Below are 25985 nucleotides of genomic sequence, written 5' to 3' on the forward strand. Positions count from 1 at the left end.
CTGAGGGATTGATATTCATTTTTCCCAAATGTGTTTCCATTCGGCGAAAAAGACGCCATTTTTGTTACTCTTATCATACTTACAACCAATGGCACAGTGTGCTCCAGCACTTTGAACGTTCAGTACTCTCAATTCCAATTTTTCAAATTGTGAAGTGCAATTTTTGACTATTGGACAGGTTCGGCTAAATCATTGTAACCGTAGGTAAGTTCGGTTTGCTGACACCTGGGGAAATCTTAATGAGGATCTCGATGAATTTTCCCTATGTTAACAAATAGTTCAGCTGTAGTGAAAGTTGATTATAAAAAACTTTAATCTAAATATGGGTTCAGAAAAAATGCAAGAAGCTATTTGTGTTTACCTCATCCTCTGTCATTTTGCTCAATCTCAAAATATTCCTCATCTCCTCCACGTCAATCTCGCCCTTGTTATCCTTGTCGAACACCTAAACATGTGGATTGGAAAATGGTCTGGGTTTGGACAGGAGTCTGATTTAGAAGTGCATTTGGTCTTGCACAGATCTTTCTGAGCCATTCCAATTGTATGAAAAAAGCTCAGCTCACGGAAGTCTGAGCCGACGTAACTATGGACAACGACCTTAACTTGGGTAACCTCATTTGTTCAGTAAAGTAATCTGGCTTTCACGCATGATAGAGAAACAAGACCCTAAAAGGCATCGTTTTGAGACTCTTAAAATCTATATTCATTTCAAAATGATCCATTCTTACTTTTGAAAAGAATTTGAAAATTTGAAAAAAGTGGATTTTCGAAAAATGAGAATTGAAGACGGAGAAACACATTAGGGGTTCTTTTTGTCACTAGCGAATTGAGAAAAAAAATTGAATCTTAAATAGAAGTGCTCTTGATGACTTCCATTGACAGGCTTTCCTTGATAATTTTTATTCTTGAGACGATAGTTAAAAATCGTTTGTCAATCTCTTAGGTCTCTCTAGAGTTTTATGCATTTTTCAGCTAATTCGCTCAAATTGTTTATATAGCATTTTGATTTTTTTAAAATTGACATTATAATTCGGGAAAAAACTGAAGAGTGTTTTCTATACATTTTATGCAGACTACATGTTTATATAAATTTTTTTTGTAAGTGTGATTTTTCAATGTTATTAGCGTATAAAACGTACAATTTTGAAATAGAGTGTCTGTTTATTATTTTGTTTGTAAACTTTTGTTGACATTTGATAGTCAATTCTTCCGAGTTATATTTGATACTATTCGATAACTCGTGCTCGTGCTAAAAATTTTTAGAGAATTGTTGGCATTGATGATCCAGTGTTAATGCATTAATTGCGTATAAACCAAAAATCAAAATACAGAAAATCCAAAAAATATATTTCGCAAAAAAGATAATTGTGTGTATATAATCTCTCAGTATTGGAGTGGAAGGAAAATCACTGATAAAAACTTTTCTATCCTCGCAATCAAAAATTTTGGAAGTTTCCAGCTAGGAACTTACGCTCCGACAAATTTCGCTCATATTGTTCAAGTGCTGCAGCATGTCAGTATTTGCAAAAACAATTTGCTTTTATCCGGAAAGCAATCAATTCTTTAGTAAAATTCGTTCAAATAATTTTGATATCATACAAGTTTTCACATTTTTCAGTCCATAATTTAGCTCTATACTAAAAAATAAGGTTATCTTAGCTCAAAAAAAACTTATGTTAGCTGAAACGCATACAATTGCACTGCACTTTTTTTTAATTACTTTGCCTTATATGTCTTTTTCTGGCATCTCAAGATACAAAAACTGTTCATGTTATCTTGTATTTGTGCACTTATTCACAAAACACAAATGTTTTGAAGAAATCAACACAACAGTTTCATATTTATTAGATCAATTTCGATTGAAATTGCCTATTTTTCATTATTGTTCCAACATTTTTTCAAAAATGGGGATTATATATGCGAGGCTGGCTTTCTTTCACTTTATATTTACGCATCGTAAAGAAAAAAGGAAAATTCCACTTTGAGGTCATCAGGATCTAGTTTCGAATTAGAACCAAAATCCATCCAATTTTGAAAAAGGGAACGCTCTAAAACTTAAGTAAAGAACGAAAAGGAAAAAAAATCGTTCGCAAATGCGTGGACAGATCGCGTTGAAATATAAAACAAAAACAAACGGAGACATTTAGAGTAAATTTAGTTGGATTAAAAGAATATATTATTGTCAAAGGCAATTCTTTACAGTTTCGAAACTAAATGTAAACATTTGGACCTAAATTTTCAAACAAAAAAATCAATTTGTTTCCTATTAAAGTTTCCATAAAAAAATCTAACTAGTTTCCTAATTTCCTCTGCTTGAAAACAATTAAAACAACCAAAAATTATTTAGGTCGAGCAGATTTTGGGGAAAACAGAAGAATTAAAGCACTTTAGAGCTATCAAATTAGCAATTATCAACTTTGAAAACCTAAAACCATAAGCAGAAGATTGCATTCCTTTCTAATTTCTAGAGTTAATTTCGTAAAATTTTCTTCTTGTCTTAACTAACCATTCCAATAATTTCGAAACCTCAGAGACGTTTAAAGTTTTTTCGGTTCCGTGGAAGGAACATCAAATCAACCCAATTCATTATTGAAAAGTAAAGATGCAAATCTTATCTTATCTCTTTTATATTAATTCCTTAAATTAAGTAGAAGATCCTTCAAGCTAACCTCTTATATCATAATGCATTAAAAAGATATCAAAAATTGGGGAGTATATGGATCGCCAGATTGAAACACTTAAGTCAAGTGTTTATATTTTTCTTTTAAAAACTAGAAAAAGATTTTTTATATCTCTGTTTTTTAAAATTGCTCCTGGAATTGATCAGATCAACTCTTTGGCCGTTTTGTAGATTGAAATGAAAAACTAAAAAGATAATGACTGTAAAATTCCTCACAAAAACTCGTTTTATCCTTTTTTGAAAAAAGGAAAAATGGATTTTTTTCTTTTACAATTTAAATAAAAAGTTTCTATTTTTATAAGAATACGTCCAAGAGTAAAAAGACCATATGTAAAATTCAGTAACATTCAAAGCAGCACTTATATTAAAAAAACCTTTGAGGACAGTCTTTAACGTTCCTTTACATTTTAGAAACAAATAGAGGGACGATGCAAAGCGGTAAAAAAAATCTTGAAAGAATAGAAAAATTACTTTGTTTTGTGCACATTGTGGTTTCAGAAATGTTTTAAAACAAAAATGTTGTTATCAAATCTGTTTGATAACACAGCTATGAGGTTCAAAAAGCAAACTGGTCCATTACTGCGCATAAAACATCAAAAGTGACAAAAGTTTGTTTCAAATGTTAGTATCAATTTAATAATTAGCGATACAATTTCTTCGAGAAGCCCACAATTATTTTTACAAGCAAAACAGACAAGACTTAAATGAATAGTAACGAACCACGGGTAATGATAATTTGCCAGAAAGGATATATTTCAAAACCAAAATTAAAATGTCTTGATGTCGCGGTTCGTATTTGTGCGTTTGTGTTAGTGTGACTGTGTGTGTCCGAGCGCTTATGAGGCCGTATTTATGTTTACCTGTGTGTGTGTGAGTGTAATACGCGTGTTTTCTTTGTGTAAGCGAGAGTAAGACAGAGAGACAGTTAGTCAAAAAGGGAGAGAGAGAGAGAGAGAGAAAGAAAGTTAATTCCTTTACATGTTAGACACAATTAGGAGAAGAGTGCAAAAACTACCTGATATCATATTTTTTTAACTTACTAATTAAAAAATTACTAATTGTGGCCTATTCGGCTCAAAGTTTTTGAAATCTTGCTGATTACCAATTGCTTCTTTATTCTTGTGAAACCTAAAAACTAACAAAAAACTCGAAAAGTTTCAAAAAATTTCATTCCAAAGATTAGTGCCAAAATTACAATTGCCGATATAATTGCCTGAAATTGTAAACACAGTTATTTAAAAAAACAAATAAGGCCTAATTGGTGACAAACTTTGAGTAAAGATCACTTGATAAGAAAATTTTGCCTATTTTTGGTGTTGGGTTTTGTATTTGCGTGTGTGTGTGTGTGTGTGTGTGTATGTGTGTGTGCGTGTGTGTGCGTGTGTGTGTAATGTTTGTGATTTGTGTGCGTGTATTTAAGTTTTGTTTGCGTCTGTGTCTTTCAAATTGTTATATACTTTTTCTAGGTTGAATTTAACAAGGTTACATCTTGGTCTGCAAAAAAAGCATAGTGTTTGGTTTGAACAGTACAAGTATTTTCACAGAACATATAAGTTGCTTTCGGATACTCCCAACCAATTCTCTGCCAGAAATTAAAGTTTTTTGGCGACTCTAAGATGTATTCTGGATCAAACTGTGTTACGCACAGACTGTCACCAGCCATCTTGATCAAGGATATGTCCGTCTTGCTGTCTATGCTGTGCGCACAGAGTTAAAAAGGCTGTCTAGAATAACATGTCTATATTTTCCAACAACTTTACACACAAAGACTAAAAGTTTTAACTAAGTGCTAGTGAGTTCTGACTTTTTAAAGAATAGTTCATTTGTTTCTTTGTGCCGTTCTGATATCAAGAATGTTTTCTCAGCTTGTATATTTCGTTTCTACAACTTCGGTTGGTATTCTTTTGATACTCAGAACATTAACCCCAAAATTGCATAAACATTCTCCGAATCTTCCAGTTAATAAAATCAAAAAGGTGTCTTTTTCTGCGCAGTTTCTTTGTTAATTTTATGCCAATTTACTACGCAACATAAATCGTTTCTTATATACCTCTGTACTGTTTTGCACTATCCAGTTGGGATCTACTGTCTTTTAATTGTTTTCCCTTATTTGTGGAGAAAATACGCTTTCAATCGTCCCACTGGAAAACTAGTAACTTTTCAAGTTGTTGTATGTATTTTATCTCTTGATTTGCCATGCTTTGTTGCGACCATCGGATTCCGCTGTGAAAGTTCAAAACAACAATTTGTCAGTAAACTCTAACCCCTCACTGCAGCGATCGAATTTGTTGACTGACAACAATAAATTACACTTTTTAGCGTGATACTAGCTAAAAAATATGATGAGAGTTCTGTATATAAAATTAATTTTCCACCTACAAAACGACCTGTCTGTTTATAGTTCTCCAAATCAATGGTCATGCTGGTAGGACGGGGTAGGGGTCCCGGAAGTGGTAATACAGGAGTAGCATGTACGTAAAATTTTGCCGCGACAAGTTCTCGAATCGCACCCGTCAAAATTTTCTGAAAAATTGTCAGCTTGTGGGAAATGGCGAGTCAGGAAATTTTAGCCTTATGACCCGAAACGATTGCAACAATCCTTCCATAGTTTTTTGGACTCTTTTTCCCGGGAAAATCGATAAAATGAGTTCATTTGAGAAAACGTGACTTTTCTCAAAATTGCCAAAGAATTTTATGTAATGGTCCACTGAAATTGTCCTGAAATCTTGTTTATATTAGACGAAACCGTTGAGAGATAGCTTTTCCCAATTTGAAGAAAACCCACTTCAAAGTTCGCCCAACTTGCTTATTTTTTTGTAAGCGGAGAACCTTGGCGCAGTGCACGATACGCGTTCGCCTCCCACGCTTCAGGTTGTCAGATCGATTCTGAGCAGGAGAGAAAACGACCACTGAATGAAGTGTTCAAGTCAACGTGTTTTCTTACGTGCGCGTTTCAATTGTCCTGCATGTGTGAGTTCTCAAACACAAAAAAATTTTGTTTGTCGTCGTTCAAAGAAAAGCAGTTTGGAAATGAGGCCAATTAGGCGTTGAGATTGCTCACTTGACGTACCTATGTTTTCTTTGATTGTAGAATATTTATTTATGAAATAGAAGAATCGATTAATTCGTGCATTTTGACCCGGCAGCGCAAATGAAATGTATCAGTCCGTCGTCCACTGGTAACCGTCATAGTTTAAGGGAGGTTAAAAACGCGTTTACACAAACTGAGCTAGCACAGTGTTTTCTAGACGTTACACATTGAGGATTGGAAACATAGACTGCATAGTGAGTTGAGGCATTGTTTTAACTTTGAAATGCTCTAAAGCAGAGGCAGCGTGGTGCAGAGGTTGAAGATGCGGCTTCTACTTTGGAAGGGTGAGTTCGAATCCCGTCTGAGGCTAACTTTTTTGCTTTTCACCTTTGACACATTTGAGGAGCTTAATTTTTATTCTACCAGTGTCTAGAAACGTGCTATTTGCCATTTATATTATTTTATTGACGTTAATCCAAGCAGGAACTGTCTAAGGGGCTTGTCCCCGCTAGACAGTTCCTTTCATAGTCAATCAACAAAGAACCAGCTGTACTGCTCCTTCATACCCCGAGCCGGGACGGCTCAAATTGACAAACGTCGTTTTTACCTAGCTTTTCGACTTCCTGCGTGCTGGAGTTAGAGACCGATACAAGACGTTTGCGTGTGTGTGTACGTGTGTTTTTAGTTTCTGTATGGTGATTGGAGGGGAGAAAATAAACCAAAAAGAGACGTCGACAGCACAAAACTCAGGGTTCGAGTGGCAGGGGGGAACCCCTGATTTGGGGAAACTCCTGACCCTCTAGGTCTGCAGGAAAAAATCATAGCGTTTGGCTTGAACAGTACAAGTATTTTTCGCAGTGCATATAAGTTGCTTTCGGATACTCCCAACATTTCTCTGACAGAAATTAAAGTTTTTTTGGCAACTCTAAGATGTATTTTGTATCATACTTTGACCAGACTGTCGCACAGACTGTCACCAGCCATCTTGATCAAGGATATGTCTGTCTTGCTGTCTATGCTGTGCGCACAGAGTTGAAAATGCTGTCTAGAATAACATGTCTATATTTTCCAACAACTTTGTACACGAAGACTAAAAGTTTTAACTAAGTGCTAGTGAGTTCTAACTTTTTAAAGAATAGTTCATTTGTTTCTTTAGGCCGTTCTGATATCAAGAATGTTTTCTCAGCTTGTATATTTCGTTTCTACAACTTCGGGTGGAATTCTTTTGATACTCAGAACATTAACCCCAAAATCGCATAAAAATTCTCCGAATCTTCCAGTTAATAAAATCAAAAAGGTTTCTTTTTCTGCTCAGTTTCTTTGTTAATTTTATGCCAATTTACTACGCAACATAAATCGTTTCTTATATACCTCTGTACTGTTTTGCACTGTCCAGTTGGATCCTACTGTCTTTTAATTGTTTTCCCTTATTTGTGGAGAAAATACGCTTTCCTTCGTCCCACTGGAAAACTAGTAACTTTTAAAGTTGTTGTATGTTTATTATCTCTTGATTGGCCATGCTTTGTTTCGACCATCGGATTCCGCTGTGAAAGTTCTGTAACTACTACCCCCTCACTGCAGCGACCGAATTTGTTGACTGACACCAATAAAATACACTCCTTAGCGTGATACCAGCCCAAGAATGTGATGAGAGTTCTGTATATAAAATTACTTTTCCACTTACAAAACGACCTGTCTGCTTATAGTTCTCCAAATCTTGATATAGGCATAACGCCATTGTTTGCTATGCTATGCATGTGTTTTCTATGTTAGGGCTATTATCCGATAAGATATCGACAGGATTTTAAGTGTCTGTTTCGGGTTTTATAGTTTGTGTTTCGTGCTACCAGGAAGTAATTGTTTTGTTCTTTTCGGTTTGAAAATGGCTATGGAAGGCATCACGTGAGGGACTGTGTACACTTGATTACATTCTAATTAATCAAGTGTAATCAAGTGAGTGTTAATTTTCTGATTGTAAAGATATCGCTGTTAAGGTACTCTAATCAACCTGAAACATTTTAAAAGCTCTTGCAAAGTTTTGCGATTTGCTCTTAAATATTATTAATTCCATGAAAAGTAAATCTGTTCTCCTCGAACACGAGAATTTCTGTGACAAGTGGGTTTGCTTTTCCAAAACACCTCAAACCGTTGACACAGTTGTGAGCAAAGCATGGCCTGATATATACTAGGATTGTTTTATACTAGGATATATACTAAGATATATACTAGGATTAAGTTTTGTTAACGGAGTGAATTTAACCTTGAAAGCTGATCTGAGTTCCTCCTCACTGTCAGTGTCTCTCATCTTCTTAGCCATCATGTACAAGAACTCATTGAAGTCTATTGTGTGAGAGCCTGAAAGGCAAAGTTATACCATATCAAAAGTGCATACCACTAAATGGCTGAAAGGAAAGCCCAGAAATTGATTTCAGCTGCCTTAATTGACTGCAAGGATGCATCAACATCGATCAAGATTTTGCAAGAGCCTGAGAGAAAAAGGCCGCTATTATGGTTCAATTTTGCTGATAGGTGCTAATGATCTCAAATTATTTAGTTACTGTTCTCCGCTATCCAATTATGTTTTTCCCTACATCAGATTTTCTATTTTGTTCGCGAGCACTATTGCACGTTAGCACCATTGGCGCCAAGATTGCAGGAGGCGGCATACAAATTAAAAAGGGCACCTGCTCTCAGTTTGAGCGAATGTGATCAAAATCCAATACTATCTGCAGCCAGTATTGATGTCATAATTGATTTTTATATAAATCAATAAAATATTGATTTTTTTTGGCAAGAAACGAGAAATAGTGAATAAAAAGAGCAAAACAGTATTAAGAAATATATTTTTTAAAGATCTTCTTTGTAGGCAAATTTATAGAAGTAACTAACCATCAATGTCAACGTCCTTGATCATTTCGATGAGTTCATTGTTGGTGGGGTGTTGTCCCAGGGATCGCATCACTGTCCCGATCTCTTCCACTGTGATGGATCCATCCCCATCCCTGTCGAACAGTCGGAACGCCTCCCGCCATTCTACATAAACATACACAACATTCGAAGCAACATACCTCACAACACCAGATTGAGCTTCCTCGCCAACCGATCTCTAATCAGGCTATGAGTCATACGCACAATGTTGTGTATTTTAACACACAGATTTTAAAACTCAATTCGAGATTTAAAAACAACTGATTTTTCTATGTTTATTACGTCCATTGACAAATTTTATGCTCAGCCTGTTTCATGAAAAAGGATTAATACTGCTTACTTTGCCATCAAGTTACCCGTGGTTAAACGATGGGGGTAGGGTTGGTTGTGTTGGGGGGCTTGGTTGGGAGGGCTGGGCTGGGAGGATTGGGTTGGGAGCGTTGGGTAAGGTTGAGTGTACGGTTGAGGGGTTCAAATCTTCAGTTGTGTGCGTGGGGGGGTTGACAGAGGGGGGCTCAAAGATTCAAACATTTAAGATTAATGACAGCCCTTAACAACATGAAATTGTCTCAAAACAGTTTCGGTGAATCGCATAGTAAGAAATTACAAAGACAAAATGCACTAAGAAAGCTGCGCAGTCACATAATGCCCTCTAGGCTTTACCTGTTTATCCCACTTTTGAATATTAGAGGGTCAGGCAAAAATCGGACAAGCGAAGAATCGCATACGAAGGCCACCTGACTAATATAATTGCTAAACTTCGTTTGAGAACAACAATGAAGCCCAAACGCCTATTTAACCTAATCTGATGGCAGACAATCTGAACGTAGAGAAACAAATCAACACAAACAGCAGATAAATAGAACACAACAAACTGTCGAATTGCTTCTATTATTGTTCCGACCCACTTTAGTACCCACATTTGTACTCAAATGGGTTTTTTTGTTCAGTCGCTTTTGACAAGTCGATATAATCATCGCGGAGAGTTGTGAGTGTATCATTAAAAAAACGGTCTGGCGTAGAATATGGAATAAATTTTTTTTGATTTTTGCTTTTTACAGGAAGTTATCGAGGCTTAAAGTTTCGTGAATAGGAGACGATATTTCGTTGTTTTTATTCACATTTTCCGTATTGTTGACCAAATTTTCGTACAAATTGCTACAATATGTTAACACTGTTAATAGCAGTGGGATTGATTTTAAGTTCGAAGACAGAGGAAGTTGATGAATTATTCGATTTCAGTTTTTTGGCTAGAAATTATACCCAGTTTTTCAAAATTCTGACTTTTTTCGCCGATAAATGAGACCAAATATGCCTTTTAGCCCACATTCTTTAATTTCGCTGGAAGTAGACACCGCGAAACAGCATACATGTTTATCATAAACTCAAAAAAGGAACTAGTTGTGATGTAGATTCGCTGGCTATAAGAGTCTTCTGGAATTATAATTTTGCCATTTTTTTTTTCAAACTTAAACTCAATTAAACAAAAAGCATTATTTATTTTTGCTATACTAAAAAATTTTGTTTAAAAATTGATCTATTTTGCAACCATTTCAACAATTAGACGAGCAGCAATATCATGGCTGATCTGGATCTCACCATACACCAAATACTATGTTTTCTGAGTTGAGCTCATAGTTTTTTTTGGCTCTGAACAATTGTTTTCGTGAATTTTTACCGAATTCTTATGTTTTGCTTTCAATTGTAATAGATTTTTGTTGTCCAATATCTTAGTCTCCTACCAAAGATTCAATTGGCTATTTAGGAGTAATACGGGAACCTAGACAATGCTTTCAGCTTTTATCTAATGTCTGTAATGACTTTGAATATATTTGTTTTAAGTCGGCCAATTTTCGGAACCTGACACTGTTTTATCTTATTTTCCTCCACTTCTGGCTTGGTCTCAGTAAAAGCAAGCGGCATTCAGCAGGTTTAGTTTAGTAAATGTAACTGTTTTGTTTTTGAATAATGATTTCTTGGTTTTGATTTCGGAGTTTACAATTCTTTCTTTTAATTTTTGAGCTTAATTGCACATTTTGTAGGTCCATCTGGTCTCCTTGTCAAATTACCACCTTATCAGCAGGTCTAAATGAAGGAATGCATAATGGGGAAAATGCACAGGGCTAAAAAATGCGTATCTGATTTTGTTAATTGTTTTTGTTGAATAATTCATGATTTTGGGCTGAGACACAGTTCTCTAGCGAAATTTTGTGAATTTGTTTTGTTTGCCTACGTTCTCTTTTTTTTGTTGTTGTACAGCATATATCTGATAAGGATATGTCTCATTTGCTTCCCCTATTCCAAATTGTACAATGGTTTCAATTTTTAGCTATTTGTTTTAATGACCTTCGAAATGCTTTTTAAAAAGAGTTTTCAACTCTCTTTTTATTGCTCTATTTTTGTAGCATGTAACTCAACCTCACTAATGAGAACTCTCCAATATTTTTGTTGATTTCGAAATTTTTATCTCTGTTAGCTATTTGTTTTGACTGATGGCTTCGACCATCTAATTTTATGAAATTTCGAGATTTCTATGCTTTTCATATTTTGGGTTTATATTTGTTGGCACTTCTCCATAGTCCATTTATAAAGAAGACCCGTTGATGTTCAGATAAGAAACAAGTGATAATTTACATTTCTTGCAGATAATATCTTATAAAAATGGCGCCGTGAACGCTGCAGTGTCGACAAAATTGCTTGTGAAGGTTTGGCTCCTGCCTGTATATCTTGCTATTTTGTAGTCTCGTGACTTATCCCCATTAATAATAGTTCCAATTGACATCCTGAGTTGTTATAATCTAATCATTTTCTTTTTGTTTAAGTTCTTTTGATGCTATGACTTTTGAAAACAACTGTTTTCAAAAACATATTTGGATTTTTGAGCTTCGCCACCTCCTTTTCTTCAGTCAATTTGCAGCTTAGTCTCTCCAAAGACAAATCACAATCAGTTTCCAGTGAGCTATAAATTTAATTTTATAGCGGTCTTCACTTCAACCATTTATTTCTCGGCTTTGTTGCCACTGTTACTACGAGATTTCAAAAAATGTTTGGGATTTTTTATGTAATTTTACATTTTAAAAGATTTGTATTTTCGTTTTAATTTATAACAAAGTTCGTAGGCTCCAATGGTTGACTTTTAAACGTTTGAATAATTTTAATGCTCTTAATGACAACTTTACGATTTTAACGGCTTCACTCCCATTTTTGCGCAAATTTGAATTGAACTTTCAACTTTGCCGGTATTTGTCCCTCTTTTTGTTGTCGTAGGACTTACACTGGATAATGAAAGGTCTCAATTGATCCTTATGGAGATGTAAATGAACATTTAGTGTTTTTAGTTTATATCTAATGAGGGTAACTTTTTTTTGACCTGTTACTCAGTCTACTGAGGACAGGTCCTATATCTTTTCTCATGAATAATAGGTTAATTTGTTTTAAGGTATTATCTGGTCCGAATTTGATTTTGTTAGGATTTTTTAAATTTAGACATCGAGTTTTGGTCGTAAATAATGTTTATTTTTTGATTTTCTATTACTGTCTGGTCTATTAGTCTTATTAACAACAAGTTTCATCGGCCCTCTGACATGGCTTTATCTTGTTCCCTATGTGGCTTTTTGAACGATATGTATGTTTTTGAAAGTTTTCTATCTCGTCAGCATTTGATAGCCAATTAAGTCAAGAATATTGATGAGCGGTGTCGGAACATTATGTGCGTACGCACATAACGGAGCCTCTTTGATTTTATAAAACTTATCATTGCGCCCAATCACCCCTGTCATTAGTTTCTCAAAAATGAGTCAATGAATGTACAAATTTTTATGTGAGAACAATTTTCTTCATAACTAAATTTATATTTGTATCTAAACTAATTTTGATTTCTCAAAATTCTCCAGAAAAATTCCACATTGTGGTAATTCTACAATTTCCTTGTGACCATTTTTCAAATTTTGCAAAATAATTTTACAGATATTGTATTAAAAGAATTTGCCAAAATTTTCAGAAAAAACTTTTATAAGCCCGTTTATTGAATATTGCCTAATTTTTAGAATAGAATTTTTTTCGGAAAATTGCTGCCTAAGGACATTCCTTAATGATCGAAATTAATCATAGACAAAGACAAAAATGATAACCATAGTTTTTACTGTAGTTTTTGTAAATTACTGATTTACAAGTAGTAGATCCAGATTGACACTGACACTTTGTTTCTAACTAAGAATGGGTTTCCTAAAAACGAGTTCAAAAACAACCAGTTCGTTCTTAAGATCAAAGTAATGTCTTGCAATGGTCGCTGTCTGGCTTGGTCTGCTTAAGAAAAAGATAACAATCAGCACGTATGGAAAAAGAGCTAAAAACTGATAATGGCTGATTATCTGGATGGACAGGTCATGGTTACATTTTCCGCTTGAATTTGAAAATTAACGATCAACTCGTTTATCAACTGTAGCTATCAAAGACGTTCCGTTGATGCTCACGCTAATCATTATACAAAAACATTCAAATTGGTCTGTTTTGTCAAATTAAGAGAAAAACACTGAATAGAGCAAAAAATGGAGGAAACCGTACGTACTGGTTATATGAAATGAAATTGGTTCACAACACAACAAGAAACATCATTATTTACAAAAAAGGTTCGTGGCGAGCAAAAAGGATGACCGAAACATTAAAACAAAAATTGAATAGAATACAAAATTACTGTGATTCATTGCCATACAAAAACAGTCAGCACAAAAAGTTTTCAAGTTACTCTTTACAATTACAAGTGAACCCAGACAAACACAACAAAATGCAATTGAAAGCACAATACTTTGACACAGATTACCAATTTAGCAGCTGAAAACGATGTTTTTCTACTTGAATTCTGATTTGTCATGCTTCTGCGCTGATTTGAGTCTAACCACACATTTTTGTACACTTTTACTGTGACAATGTCGATGCTTCTTGGGGGGTCGCTTGGTGCTCGGTTGGGGGGCGTCGACTTGCCTTCTTTCTGATTTTTCTAGTCTGTTCTTTGATGTTTCTCAAAAACCTTAGTCCTCAAAATTACCTTAATTCCATTGTTGTCACGTGCCCTTTTGGTTTCAAATTTCTTGTGTTACGAATCAATATCTTGTAGTTTACAAGGATTTTGACAATTTTGCGGTAAATGTTTAGCGCCAATGAAAGAGAAGATTATCGATGTCGATAACATTCTCGGGGCCTGCCTAACCTAACCTGGTTGGATTGGTTTCGGGAAAACATGTGCTAATCCCACAGCTGGGCGGGTTAGAAGACCTAGAGCGGTTTTTACTTCATAAGATCTAGCAGTTTGGTCGGGGCCGGTGAACGTCCTTGTCACGCGTCCTAAGGGCCAAATTCCTCTCGGAGTCCAATCTTCCAGTACCCAAACAACATCGTTGACTTCATGCTTTGATTCTGGGTTGGTCCACTTCCTTCGGGTGTTCAGGGTAGGCAAGTATTCTCGGACCAGCCTCTTCCATATTGCTTCCAATCGTTGTCTGATCTGCGTCCAACTTTTCGTCTTCAGTGAAGGGTTCTCGTTGAAGACACAGGCTGGTATGTTAGGGAAAGCTCGGGAAAGCACTACCCCGGAAAGTGATTTCGGGGTAGTGGATCTTCGTCTTCGTTGTCGCTTCCGACGTGGGTCCAGGGGCGTGCATTAACTAAGCATTCTGCTTCTGCGACAATGGTTGTGAAGACGTCCCAAGTCAATTTGGCAGAACCCAAGATCAGAAGAAGAGCTCGTTTTACTATCTGTACGAGCCTCTCCCACACGCCTCCAAAATGCGGAGCAGATGGGGGGTTGAGGCGCCATTCAACTGACTGGTTCAACAAGTTGTTCTTGATAAAGTCGTGATCCAACCGCAGATTTTGTCTTCTGATTTGTTTTCTGGCACCCAGGAAGTTGCTTCCGTTATCACTGAGTAGGAGCCGTGGTTGTCCCCGTCGAGCAATGAATCTACGAATGGCTGTCATACAAGCTGATGTTGTCAGATCTTCTGTCACTTCCAAGTGCACTGCTCGAGTCACTAAGCAATTGAAAAGACAGATATAGGCCTTCTCTTCTTTGCCTCTTTGAATAACGGTGACGGGCCCAATATAAGCAAGTCCTACATTCGTGAAGATTACAGGTGATTCGTTTTCTGGAAATCGGGCATGAGGCAGATCTGCCATAGGTGGCTGAAGACCTTGTCCTTTAAAACGTCTAAATTGAAAGCACTTGTATGAAATGCTGCGTAAGGAGTCTCTTAGGCCAAAAACATAGTAACTCTGCTGTACAAAGTTTTTGACATACTCTGTTCCAAAGTGCATGCATATTTGATGGCACTTCTCCAGGAATAGTCGGGCGATTGATTCCTTTGCGTTAAGAACAATTGGATGCTTTGTGTTTTATCCCAATGTACTTCTCTTTGTTCTGCCACCAACTCTTAAAATATTATCCTTCAGAAAGGGTGAGAGCGGCAGAAGTTTGTCTTTGGATGGCAAATTCTTGTTTTCATTCAAAAGAGCGATTGAAGGACCAAACGCATTCTGCTGTGATACTTGGATAAGGTGGTTCCTGGCGTTTTCGACGTCGTTGATGTTGAGTGCTCTTTTGGATTTAGTTCGCAAGATTTCGATGAATCTAAACACTTGGGCTGTTGTTTTTAACAACTTCGTCCATTTTGAGAAATTTTTGGCTGCAACCACTAGTTGAATTGTTTGTCGCACCATTGTGGTGTTTGTGTTCTCGGTGTTGAGAAAAATGCTCTAGTTTTCTTTTGGTTTGAACAAAAATGGTGGTGGGCTTAGCGAATTTTCTTTAATGTCAGCAGGAACAATACCTCGCAAAACGTGATCGGCTGGATTGCTTTTCCCACTGATATGTCTCCAGCTGCTGGTTGGCGATTGTCTTTGAATTTCACTTACCCGGTTGCCTACTTTGAGTTTTTTTGAGTTTTTGATCCAAGACAGGACAACCATGCTGTCACACCAAAATGTGGTATCCTTGAACTCTATAGTATGGTGTTTCTTGATGAAGTGAGCTAAACGGGTTCCAAGGACGGCGGCTTGAAGTTCGAGTTTTGGGATACTAAGTTGCTTGATTGGAGCAACTTTGGTTTTGCTCATTAGGGAACAGCAAGATACGCCGTGTTCAGAGATAATTCGGGCATAAGCAACGGCACCATAGGCTAGTTGAGACGCATCCGTGAAAAAGTGTAGTTCATAGGTTTTTCTGGTCGCTACATCTAGTGTTAGACAGCGAGGGATTTCGATGGGGGGAGAGCACATGTAATTGTCTATCCAAATTTGAATTGATTTCTGCTTCTCCTTTGGCAGGCGGTCATCCCATGCTAAACCCTCTTTCCATATCTCTTTTGGTATAATCTTCAGACTGATGATCACGGGCGCTATAATACCTAGCGGGTCAAAAAGGCATGCAATTAGAGAGAGCAGTTTTCGAACAGTGTAATTCTATGCGTTGGTATCGAATTTTGATGGTTTCTGATGAAAAAAATTTGTCAGTTGATTTATTCCATTGAACACCAGGTACGCCGTGACAGTCCTCGCTGTTTTCATCACCATCGCTGACATTGTCTATTGCTGTTTGCTGATTGGAGACAAATTTTGTCAATTAAAGCCGGCTCTCATTAGGGTTTTCTTCAGCGACACTGCATCTTCTTGTGCAATCTCAACCGTTTCGAAGGAATGTAAAAAATCATCCATGTAAAAACTGTTTTTCACCAGATTTTGAATTGTTTGGTTCGGCGCGAAATTTTCTGGAGGACAAAAATAGCTGTTGATGGTGACCATCGAGCGCCAAAAATGAGACGGGTGTACTGGAATTGCTTCACGCTGTGATTGGTAGGCCAGAGAAATCTCATTGAAGGCTGGTCTTTCTCAATTATACCTACTTGCATAAACATCGCCTCAATAACGGCGCTGATTGCAGCTGGATTTTCTCTGAAGCGAAGCAGGAGACCAACCAGTTTGTTGATCAGGTCTGGGCCTGTCAAAAGGTTACTATTCAGAGAATTCCCTTTAAAAACAGATGCAGCATTTGAAACTTGCCGTACCTTTCCAGGCTTATTGGGGTTGGTGACTGGGTGATGTGGTAGGTACCATACGCGGCTAGGGGCGATGCTAGAGAAAATAACTGGCTTGACATAACCCTTCTCGATGTCTGTATCGAGTGTCTTCTGATACATCTCTTTCAGCTGCTGATCTTTGCTTAATTTCTTTTCGAGGCTTTGAATTTGTGCCTTGGCTACAGGATAGTTGTTCTCCAAATGTACTTTTTCTTTCCAGAGGAGACCAATTTTGTACCTCTCGCCTGTGTGCCGCACTGTATCATTCAGTATTTTTAGTGCTCTGGTGTCATCTTTTGACAAAGGCGTTTCATTTTCATTTTCCGTTCCCGATGAATCTATCTTCCAGAAGCTGGGTATATAATCTGCCAGAGGATCCTCGTTTGTTGTGAGCGTCATTTCTCTGTCGAATGCTTCATAGCTAAGAGAAAGGAAGTTGGATCTTTGTTGTTCCTCATGGCCGAATTTGATTGGACCAGTTATAGTCCAGCCTAACAGATTTCTGATCGCAAATGGCGTGTTTTTGGGTCCCTGTAAAAACTCTCTTTCGAGGAGGTACTGTGTTGCGTCAATTCCAAGTAATACTTGGATGCGATTGTTTTCCAGTTGTGGAAAACTGATGTGTTGCAAATGGGGATGTTTGCTGCAAACATCATTCAGTTCTGAAACGGGCATCATCAAAATGCCAATTGGTAATTGAATAAACGTAATTCAGGCGAAACAGTGGTTTGTTGCTGTTAAAGGGTCCAATATCAAGTTGTACAAGTTTGGCTTCCATTGAGGAATCACCAAAGGCTGTCGAAACGCTCAGAGTTGATTCCAGGCTCGATCGTGCTGCATTGAGTTTGGTTACCATGGGATCGAAAACATATGATATCGTGCTGCAGCTGTCAAGTAGAGCATAACATTCGCGTGTTTCCTTGGGACCGTAAAGTTAATGGGAACCATAGGAGGCTGATTTCTAATTTTTCCAAGGGAAAACTGGCGTATAGATTGGTGATTTCGTTTCTCTGCTGATCTCGTCAAAGGACTCGCATAGTGGTAATTCGCGTTGAGTAGCGTTTGTTTTTTTGCTGTGAGACGTAATTGTTGTCATGTAGCATTGAATGGTGTTTCCGTGAACAATGTCTGCATGGGACTTTCGATGGACATGTTTTTGCGTTATGGGTTGAGCTAAGACAATTGTAGCAAAGAAAATTTTTTTTAATTCAGCATTACGTTCAGACGGTGACATTTGCAGAAATTTTGGACACTTCCCTATGTTATGGTCTCCTTGATCGACCGGACAGTTTGTACTCCTGTTTTGTTGAGATTGTTGTTTCTTTGGATTGAATGGTTTGTGAACGAAACTACTGTTGTTGCTTTCAAATGTTTTGACTCTGTTAGCGTTGTTAAGTTGATGTTCGTTTGCGTTCTGGTTATTATTGTTCGGGCTTTGTTTGTGCTGTTGATGATAGCTGTCGGAGTATTCTGGACGCGCGGTTTGCTGATTAGCATTATTTCCATTGTGAATTGCAATCATTTACATTTTCTGAAGAGGATTGTTGAGGGTATGTACAGTTATTAGGTTGAACATATTGTTCACGTGTCGTTGGCAGTTGCTGATGGAGGCCTGCTGGATGTAACATCTGCTGAGTATCAGGGGCTACGAAACCCTTTTGGCAATTTTGGTTTTTTGAGTCCTTTTGTTGATTTTGACCAAAAATTTCAGGATTCCAGATTATTTAGGACGCCAAGTGATTTGAGTGATTCCTTTTCCTTCCAGTTTATGAGATGCTGACTGCTGTGATTCGGTTGAAAATGTGTATGGCTTTGTGCAGGTAGGATGTTTTGCGAAACGTGATGATGAATTAAAGGACCATTTGCTTCGGGGTTCATAATTGGAAAACCCTGGTTGCTGCTGAGGCTGCCGTTGGGTTGCGAATAGCTACAATGCTGGTTTATGTCAGGAGTTGATAATGGGATCGATGTAGAGGGTTGGGTTAAACCGATTTGTTGAGGATTTGAATTGCTATCGGCGTGTGATGCTGTTGAGATATCTCTTAGTTGGCATGCAACGTTTTGACTTTCTTGTAAGCTTGCCACCGCCTCTGTGATTCCACGGTTCTCTTTCGGTAGAAGACAAGGTTCTGGTGCCTTTTGACGGAATATGCTATAGGATTCTCGTTGTTGCTGACTTTTCAGACAATTCTGCGTCTTATTTTGTAGCATTTTCTGCCTAGAAGGCAAGTAGAATCCCTCAGGGTTTTGTGTGTAGTTGGGCTGCACGTCGTTGTTTCTTAGGTTAATAGGAGCAATGGAAATGGGATTTTCGGTTGTCCAATTATGATCACCAGATCCGTCTAGATGATTTACATCGTTGTTATCAGATTCATCTTCTTGTGAAATGACGTTCTGACTTGGGAGAGCTGTTTTGGGTCAAAATCTGCTTCTCTTCCCGTGCATGCGCCCAATTTTGGTATGCTCCTGTTCCGCAAATTGTATTTGCCAATCGTTGTTGTTGTTGTTTGTTTCTTTGGTTTGGATTTGCGTTTCTCCTGAGGATTCAGCAGTGTCTTTCGAAGAAAGGAGTATTTTGTTTTGGTTGTCAAAATGCTTGCTTTCAGTGGTTTTTGCTGATTTTTTCTCAAAGTGCTTGAAACAGCTGACATTCGACTTCTAAGTGATGATCTGCTACTTGCTCTGGAGGTTTCTTTTCTCATCGAAATTTCGTGTTGCTTGATGATTTGCATAATTTCAATTTTCATTGTAGTGAGCTTCTCTGCCTCTTCAAGAGGTCCCAAGACTTGACTGCTTTCGGACTGGGCCATTACCTCCACGATTTTTTCTGTTTGTTCGACATTTCGGATGAATTCCTGAAACGTCTGAGAAACTATTTCGGAATCAAGATTGTCTGATATTTGCCTCCTTACTTCACTCTCAAGCATTTGCGCGTTTTTAAAACGTTGGTGGAAAAGCTTGACAGTGCTATTTATGCTTTGCTTTCTATTTCCGAGTTTTGATTTCCCTGTAAGTGTTGTTTTCATTTTTGTTGCTCTTTATATGTTTTGGTCTGTTTGAGGGGTAAGCTCGTCAATTTAGAATTCTGAAATGTATTGGGGGCTTAAGGGGATAGATTGGTGACCTTAGGGGGTTGATATATAACAATTTGGATGACGTTGGTGGACACCCGGATAATTTTGGGGCAAATTTTGTGGTGCGCTTGGAGGGCACCTTGCGTTTCTTCGAGGGTCGAGTGAGATCAACTTCAGTGAACTAGGGGGCTCTTTGATGAGCTTTGAATGGCCTTAGGGGGACTCTGGGTGACCTTTGGGGCACTTTGTGTGACCTTTGGGAGCACTTTGCGTGAAGTTGGGGGCCCTTTTGTGACATTGGGGGGCATTCTGGGTGACCTTTGGGGCAATTTGTGTGACATTTGGGGGCACTTTGGGTGAAGTTGGGGGGCCCTTTTGTGACCTTGGGAGGCACTCTGGATGACTTTTGGGGCATTTTGGGTGACGTTGGGGGCACTCTGGGTGACCTTTGGAGCACTTTGTGTGACCTTTGGGGGCACTTTGAGTGGAGTTGGAGGCCCTTTTGTGACCTTGGGGGGGGGGCACTCTGGGTGACCTTTGGGGCACTTTGTGTGACCTTTGGGGGCACTTTTGGTGACCTTTGGGGCACTTTGTGTGACCTTGAGGGGCACTCTGGGTGACCTTTGGGGCACTTTGGGTGACGTTGGGGGGCACTCTGGGTGACCTTTGCGGCACTTTGTGTGACCTTTGGGGGCACTTTGGGTGAAGTTGAGGAGCCTTTTGTGACCTTGGGGGGCACTCTGACTGACCTTTGGGGCACTTTGGATGACGTTTGTGGACACCCGGATATTTTTGTGGCGAATTTTGGGGTGAGCTAGGAGGCCACCTTGCGTCTCTTCGAAGGTCGAGTGAGATCAACTTGAGTGAACCAGGGGGCTCTTTGATGAGCTTTGAATGGCCTTAGGGGGACTCTGGGTGACCTTTTGGGCACTTTGTGTGACCTTTGGGGCACTTTGGGTGACGTTGGGGGGGCACTCTGGGTGACCTTTGGGGCACTTTGTGTGACCGTTGGGGGCACTTTTGGTGACCTTTGGGGCACTTTGTGTGACCTTGGGAGGCACTCTGGGTGACTTTTGGGGCATTTTGTGTGACGTTGGGGGGCACTCTGGGTGACCTTTGCAGCACTTTGTGTGACCTTTGGGGGCACTTTGGGTGGAGTTGGGGGCCCTTTTGTGACCTTGGGGGGAAGCACTCTGGGTGACCTTTCGGGCACTTTGTGTGACCTTTGGGGGCACTTTTGGTGACCTTTGGGGCACTTTGTGTGACCTTGAGGGGCACTCTGGGTGACCTTTGGGGCACTTTGGGTGACGTTGGGGGGCACTCTGGGTGACCTTTGAGGCATTTTGTGTGACCTTTGGTGGCACTTTGGGTGAAGTTTGGGGCCCTTTTGTGACCTTGGGGGGCACTCTGGGTGACCTTTGGGGCACTTTGGGTGACGTTGGAGGGCACTCTGGATGACCTTCGGGGCACTTTGTGTGACCTTTGGGGGCACTTTTGATGACCTTTGGGGAACTTTATGTGACCTTGGGGGGCACTCTGGGTGACCTTTGGGGCACTTTGTGTGACTTTTGGGCACTTTTTGGTGACCTTGGGGCACTTTGTGTGACCTTGGGGGGCACTCTGGGTGACCTTTGGAGCACTTTGTGTGACCTTTGGGGGGCACTTTGGGTGAAGTTGGGGCCCTTTTGTGACCTTGGGGGGCACTCAGGGTGACCTTTGGGGCACTTTGGGTGACGTTGAAGGGCACTCTGGGTGACCTTTGGGGCACTTTGGGTGACCTTTGGGGCACTTTGGGTGACGTTGGGGGGCACTCTGGGTGACCTTTGGAGCACTTTTTGTGACCTTTGGGGGCACTTTGGGTGGAGTTGGGGGGCCCTTTTGTGACCTTGGGAGGTGCACTCTGGGTGACCTTTGGGGCACTTTGTGTAACCTTTGGGGGCACTTTTGGTGACCTTTGGGGCACTTTGTGTGACCTTGAGGGGCACTCTGGGTGACCTTTGTGGCACTTTGTGTGACCTTGGGGGCACTCTGGGTGACCTTTGGAGCACTTTGTGTGACCTTTGGGGGGCACTTTGGATGAAGTTGGTGGCCCTTTTGTGACCTTGGGGGCACTCTGGGTGACCTATGGGGCACTTTGGGTGACGTTGAGGAGCACTCTGGAAGACCTTTGGTGCACTTTGTGTGACCTTTGGGGGCACTTTTGATGACTTTTGGGGCACTTTATGTGACCTTGGGGGGCACTCTGGGTGACCTTTGGGGCACTTCGTGTGATCTTTGGGCCACTTTTGGTGACCTTTGGGGCACTTTGTGTGACCTTGGGCGGCACTCTGGGTGACCTTTGGAGCTCTTTGTGTGACCTTTGGGGGGCACTTTGGGTGAAGTTGGGGGCCCTTTTGTGACCTTGGGGGGCACTCTGGGTGACCTTTGGGGCACTTTGGGTGACGTTGGGGGGCAATCTGGATGACCTTTGGGGCACTTTGTGTGATCTTTGGGCCACTTTTGGTGACCTTTGGGGCACTTTGTGTGACCTTGGGCGGCACTTTGGGTGACCTTTGGGGCACTTTGTGTGATCTTTGGGCCACTTTTGGTGACCTTTGGGGCACTTTGTGTGACCTTGGGCGGCACTTTGGGTGACCTTTGGAGCACTTTGTGTGACCTTTGGAGGGCACTTTGGGTGAAGTTGGGGGCCCTTTTGTGACCTTGGGAAGCACTGTGGGTGACCTTTGGGGCACTTTGGATGACGTTGGGGGCACTCTGGGTGACCTTTGGAGCACTTTGTGTGACCTTTGGGGGCAATTTGGGTGGAGTTGGGGGGCCCTTTTGTGACCTTGGGGGAGGTACTCGGGGGTGACCTTTGGGGCACTTTGGGTGACGTTGGGGGCACTCTGGATGACCTTTGGGGCACTTTGTGTGACCTTTGGGGGCACTTTTGATGACCTTTAGGGCACTTTATGTGACCTTTGGGGGCACTTTTTATGACCTTTGGGGCACTTTATGTGACCTTGGGGGCACTCTGGGTGACCTTTGGGGCACTTTGTGTGACCTTTGGGGGCACTTTTGGTGACCTTTGGGGCACTTTGTGTGACCTTGGAGGGCACTTTGGGTACCGAAGGTCGGTTGCTGTAGACTGGTTCTACTGGTGGAACGATGAACTCGGCTGGTTGCGGCTGCACAGATGTCCGGTTAGCCGGATTGTACTGGCTGGCTGCTGGGGTGGTGTAGATGTTGACTACAGCTTTGATGTTCCACTGACGGAACGATGAAGTCGGCTTATTGAGGCTGCATAGATGTCCGGTTGGCCGGAGTGTACTGGATGGCTGCTGGGGTGGTGTAGATGTCGACTACGGCTTGGATATTCCACTGGCGGAACGATGAAGTCGGCTTGTTGAGGCTGCACAGATGTCCGGTTGGCCGGATTGCACTGGCTGGCTGCTGGGGTGATGTAATCTTTGCAAAATTTTCACCGGACCCGAATTTTATAATGTAACAATTTGAACTGCTAATAATTTATGAAGTTCTCAAAGCTTATCTGACTTGTCATTTCTTTTCACAGAACACCTGCACGAGAAACTTCCATGAATACAATTTTAACTTTTGTCCAATTCCCACATTCCACGTATTTATTTTTCAATGTAGCTTCCTTTCTACCCTCTTTAGCATCTGTGTTGACCAACTTGTCCACAGAGGAGGTTGCTCTGTTGTTCGGGTTGGATCTGTTCGTTTGAAGCGCCAAATGACAATGCCGATGCCTCTTGGGGGGGGGGTCGTTTGGTGCTCGGTTGGGGGGCGTCGACATGCCTTCTTTCTGATTTTTCTAGTCTGTTCTTTGATGTTTCTCAAAAACCTTAGTCCTCAAAATTACATTAATTCCATTGTTGTCACAAGCCCTTTTGGTTTCAAATTTCTTGTGTTATGAATCAATATCTTTTAGTTTACAAGGATTATGACAATTTTGCGGTAAATGTTTAGCGCCAATGAAAGAGAAGATTATCGATGTTGATAACCTGCTCTGCAAAATCTATTTGCTCACTATCTCACATTCAAGCGTAAATTTTGGTGTTTGCGTTTCTGTCTGTTTGTGTGCGCTAAACACATTCCTATAAACTTTCAATGTCACAAAATCGAAGAAGTTCTTAATAATCAGCAGAATTCAGAAGATAAAGCATCTAAATTCAGCAAAGTATTCTCTAAAATGAACAAAACTTACTGCTGAACATCAGCAAAAGACAGCAGACATCATGAAATAACTTTTGAAACCGAAAAAATTAGGAATCTGACAAAACCCAAAAATGACGAAACCTGGCAAACTTCAAAAGTTGGGATTGAAAATTTGAACACCCCCTGTTTGGGAAGGAAAACACTTAGCGACCAATTTTTTTTCACACACTTACCGTTAATTCTAATCCATCCATGAAACCGAGGAACAAACGATATTGCATCATTTCCCTGTGTGGCTACTAGCACTGATTTGATGCAAAACTGCATTTTCCCCTACAAATTCTATTTATATTTAATATTTCTTGAAATGTTTAAAATAAATTTCAAATTTAAAATATGTAATTTTTGTGATTGTTTAGTTGTATACTTTTGGTCAATTGGCGGGATCTTTTCTGCTAGCCCCCCCCCCCCCCCCCAGCCTTATATAGCCGTTAAATTTGCACCCCCCCCCCCCAAAAAAAAAAAATCTAAGTTTTTGTGAATTGTAAGAGCGATATCTGCATTTCATTGAAACAAGAGTGTCTAGGTAGATTGAAGGCACTTTTAGAATAGTTTCCTTAAGAATTTTTAAAAAATCAAGCCCTTATTGTAGCCGATAACACCAAAAATGATCTAATACAGAAATTTTTATTGATGCTTACGTTATATGCAACAAATTTTGGTTGAATACGTAATACTTTCAAATAATAGCTGTGGTAGCTTTTAGTAAATGCATATTGCTCATATATTTTCACGTATAAGATTACTTAGCTTTAACAATATGTTTACACATTTAAAAATGGGGGGTGCCTAACTAAGCGGGGGGGGGGGGGGCGCTAGCAGAAAAGATCCAATTGGCGTATAATCAACGTATCAATTGCTGCTTAAATACCATCATTGTTTGTGTCAATAAAAGCATATTGCGCAGTTTTTCATCAACTTTGGTCTCTTTATGTTAAATTTTAATAGATCGCAGAACCAGCAAATTTCTAAGATAGTTGAGATTTCTTACAAGCAAATAGCAACACTACTATCATTTACTGAGGCCTTACAAACTTCAGTACGAGATTACACATAGTTTATTTTTCAAGATATCTAATTGTTTGCCGAGACTATTAGTCGATTGGATTTAGTTAAAATACAACACCCGGTTTTGTTAAGCTCCAATAACCGAATCGTAGAAATGTTCTGCAATAGGACCTTTGTCAACAAATTCTCTTTCCAATTACACGATTTCAATAACAATTTTGTAATATCGTTGAAGCTTTTCTTACACAAAAATAGGTAGGACCGTAGTTGCCTTGCGACATTTATGAAGCGTCTTGCAACATCAATACCTTAGCAGGTGCGGTGCAAAATGTCTAGCAAAATTTTCTTGAAGAACAAATCAGCTTCGGGAGTTCTGTTAGATAGATATATCTTTCAAATCTTTCAAGTAAGCTAGCTGTCTCGGATAAGAGTTTTAATCAGCACCAATAATAAAACTTATACTATAACAATGAATCAGTGATAAGACTAAATCAATCTCACAAATAGTTATCACAATTTTTGTGCCTGATAAGTATCTGGCAGTGTTATCTGTTTAATATATCGATACGAGTAGGAGGCGGGGGGGGGGGGGGGCTGGGTTCAGAAGAAATTGAGAAGGGTACCTTGAATGAGGTCGTCTGTGAAGTCATAGGGGGTATCGTGTCCATTCGGATCCTTTAACATGAGCAAATTGAGATGATTATGAAAACAACTCTGATCGATGTTGTCAAAATTCATGTAGTGATAAGTGTATCTTTTACTACTGCTATCACCACTGCCACTGATAATACTGTCCCTCGAAAGTAGCCGTTTAAAATGTATCCACATTCAGGAATACACAAATGTATGTTATGTAGAATGGAAGCTCTCAATTAGGGGCTAAAAGTGAACATTTTTGCAATCGAGACACAATTTTTTTGGTTAGCTATGCGATACATTGAGTTGTACTGCTCGCTTTGTGGTCAAAAAGCTTTTTGTAA

At 39.5% G+C, this 25985-nt stretch overlaps 1 protein-coding gene across 1 annotated transcript; it reads right to left on the minus strand.

Moving 5' to 3' along the window:
- Nucleotides 1-361: 361 nt before the first annotated feature.
- Nucleotides 362-25985, minus strand: LOC142356385 (neo-calmodulin-like; the record flags this gene model as incomplete). Its single annotated transcript, XM_075408308.1, has 4 exons — nucleotides 25629-25985; nucleotides 8601-8744; nucleotides 7972-8066; nucleotides 362-445 (listed from the first exon to the last, which is right to left on the minus strand). Coding segments are annotated over exons 1-4 (528 nt in total), but the record flags the coding sequence as incomplete, so codon positions are not given.

The sequence above is a fragment of the Convolutriloba macropyga genome, unplaced genomic scaffold (assembly GCF_964194025.1).
Source record: "Convolutriloba macropyga unplaced genomic scaffold, txConMacr16.3 SCAFFOLD_3089, whole genome shotgun sequence".
NCBI lineage: Eukaryota > Metazoa > Xenacoelomorpha > Acoela > Convolutidae > Convolutriloba > Convolutriloba macropyga.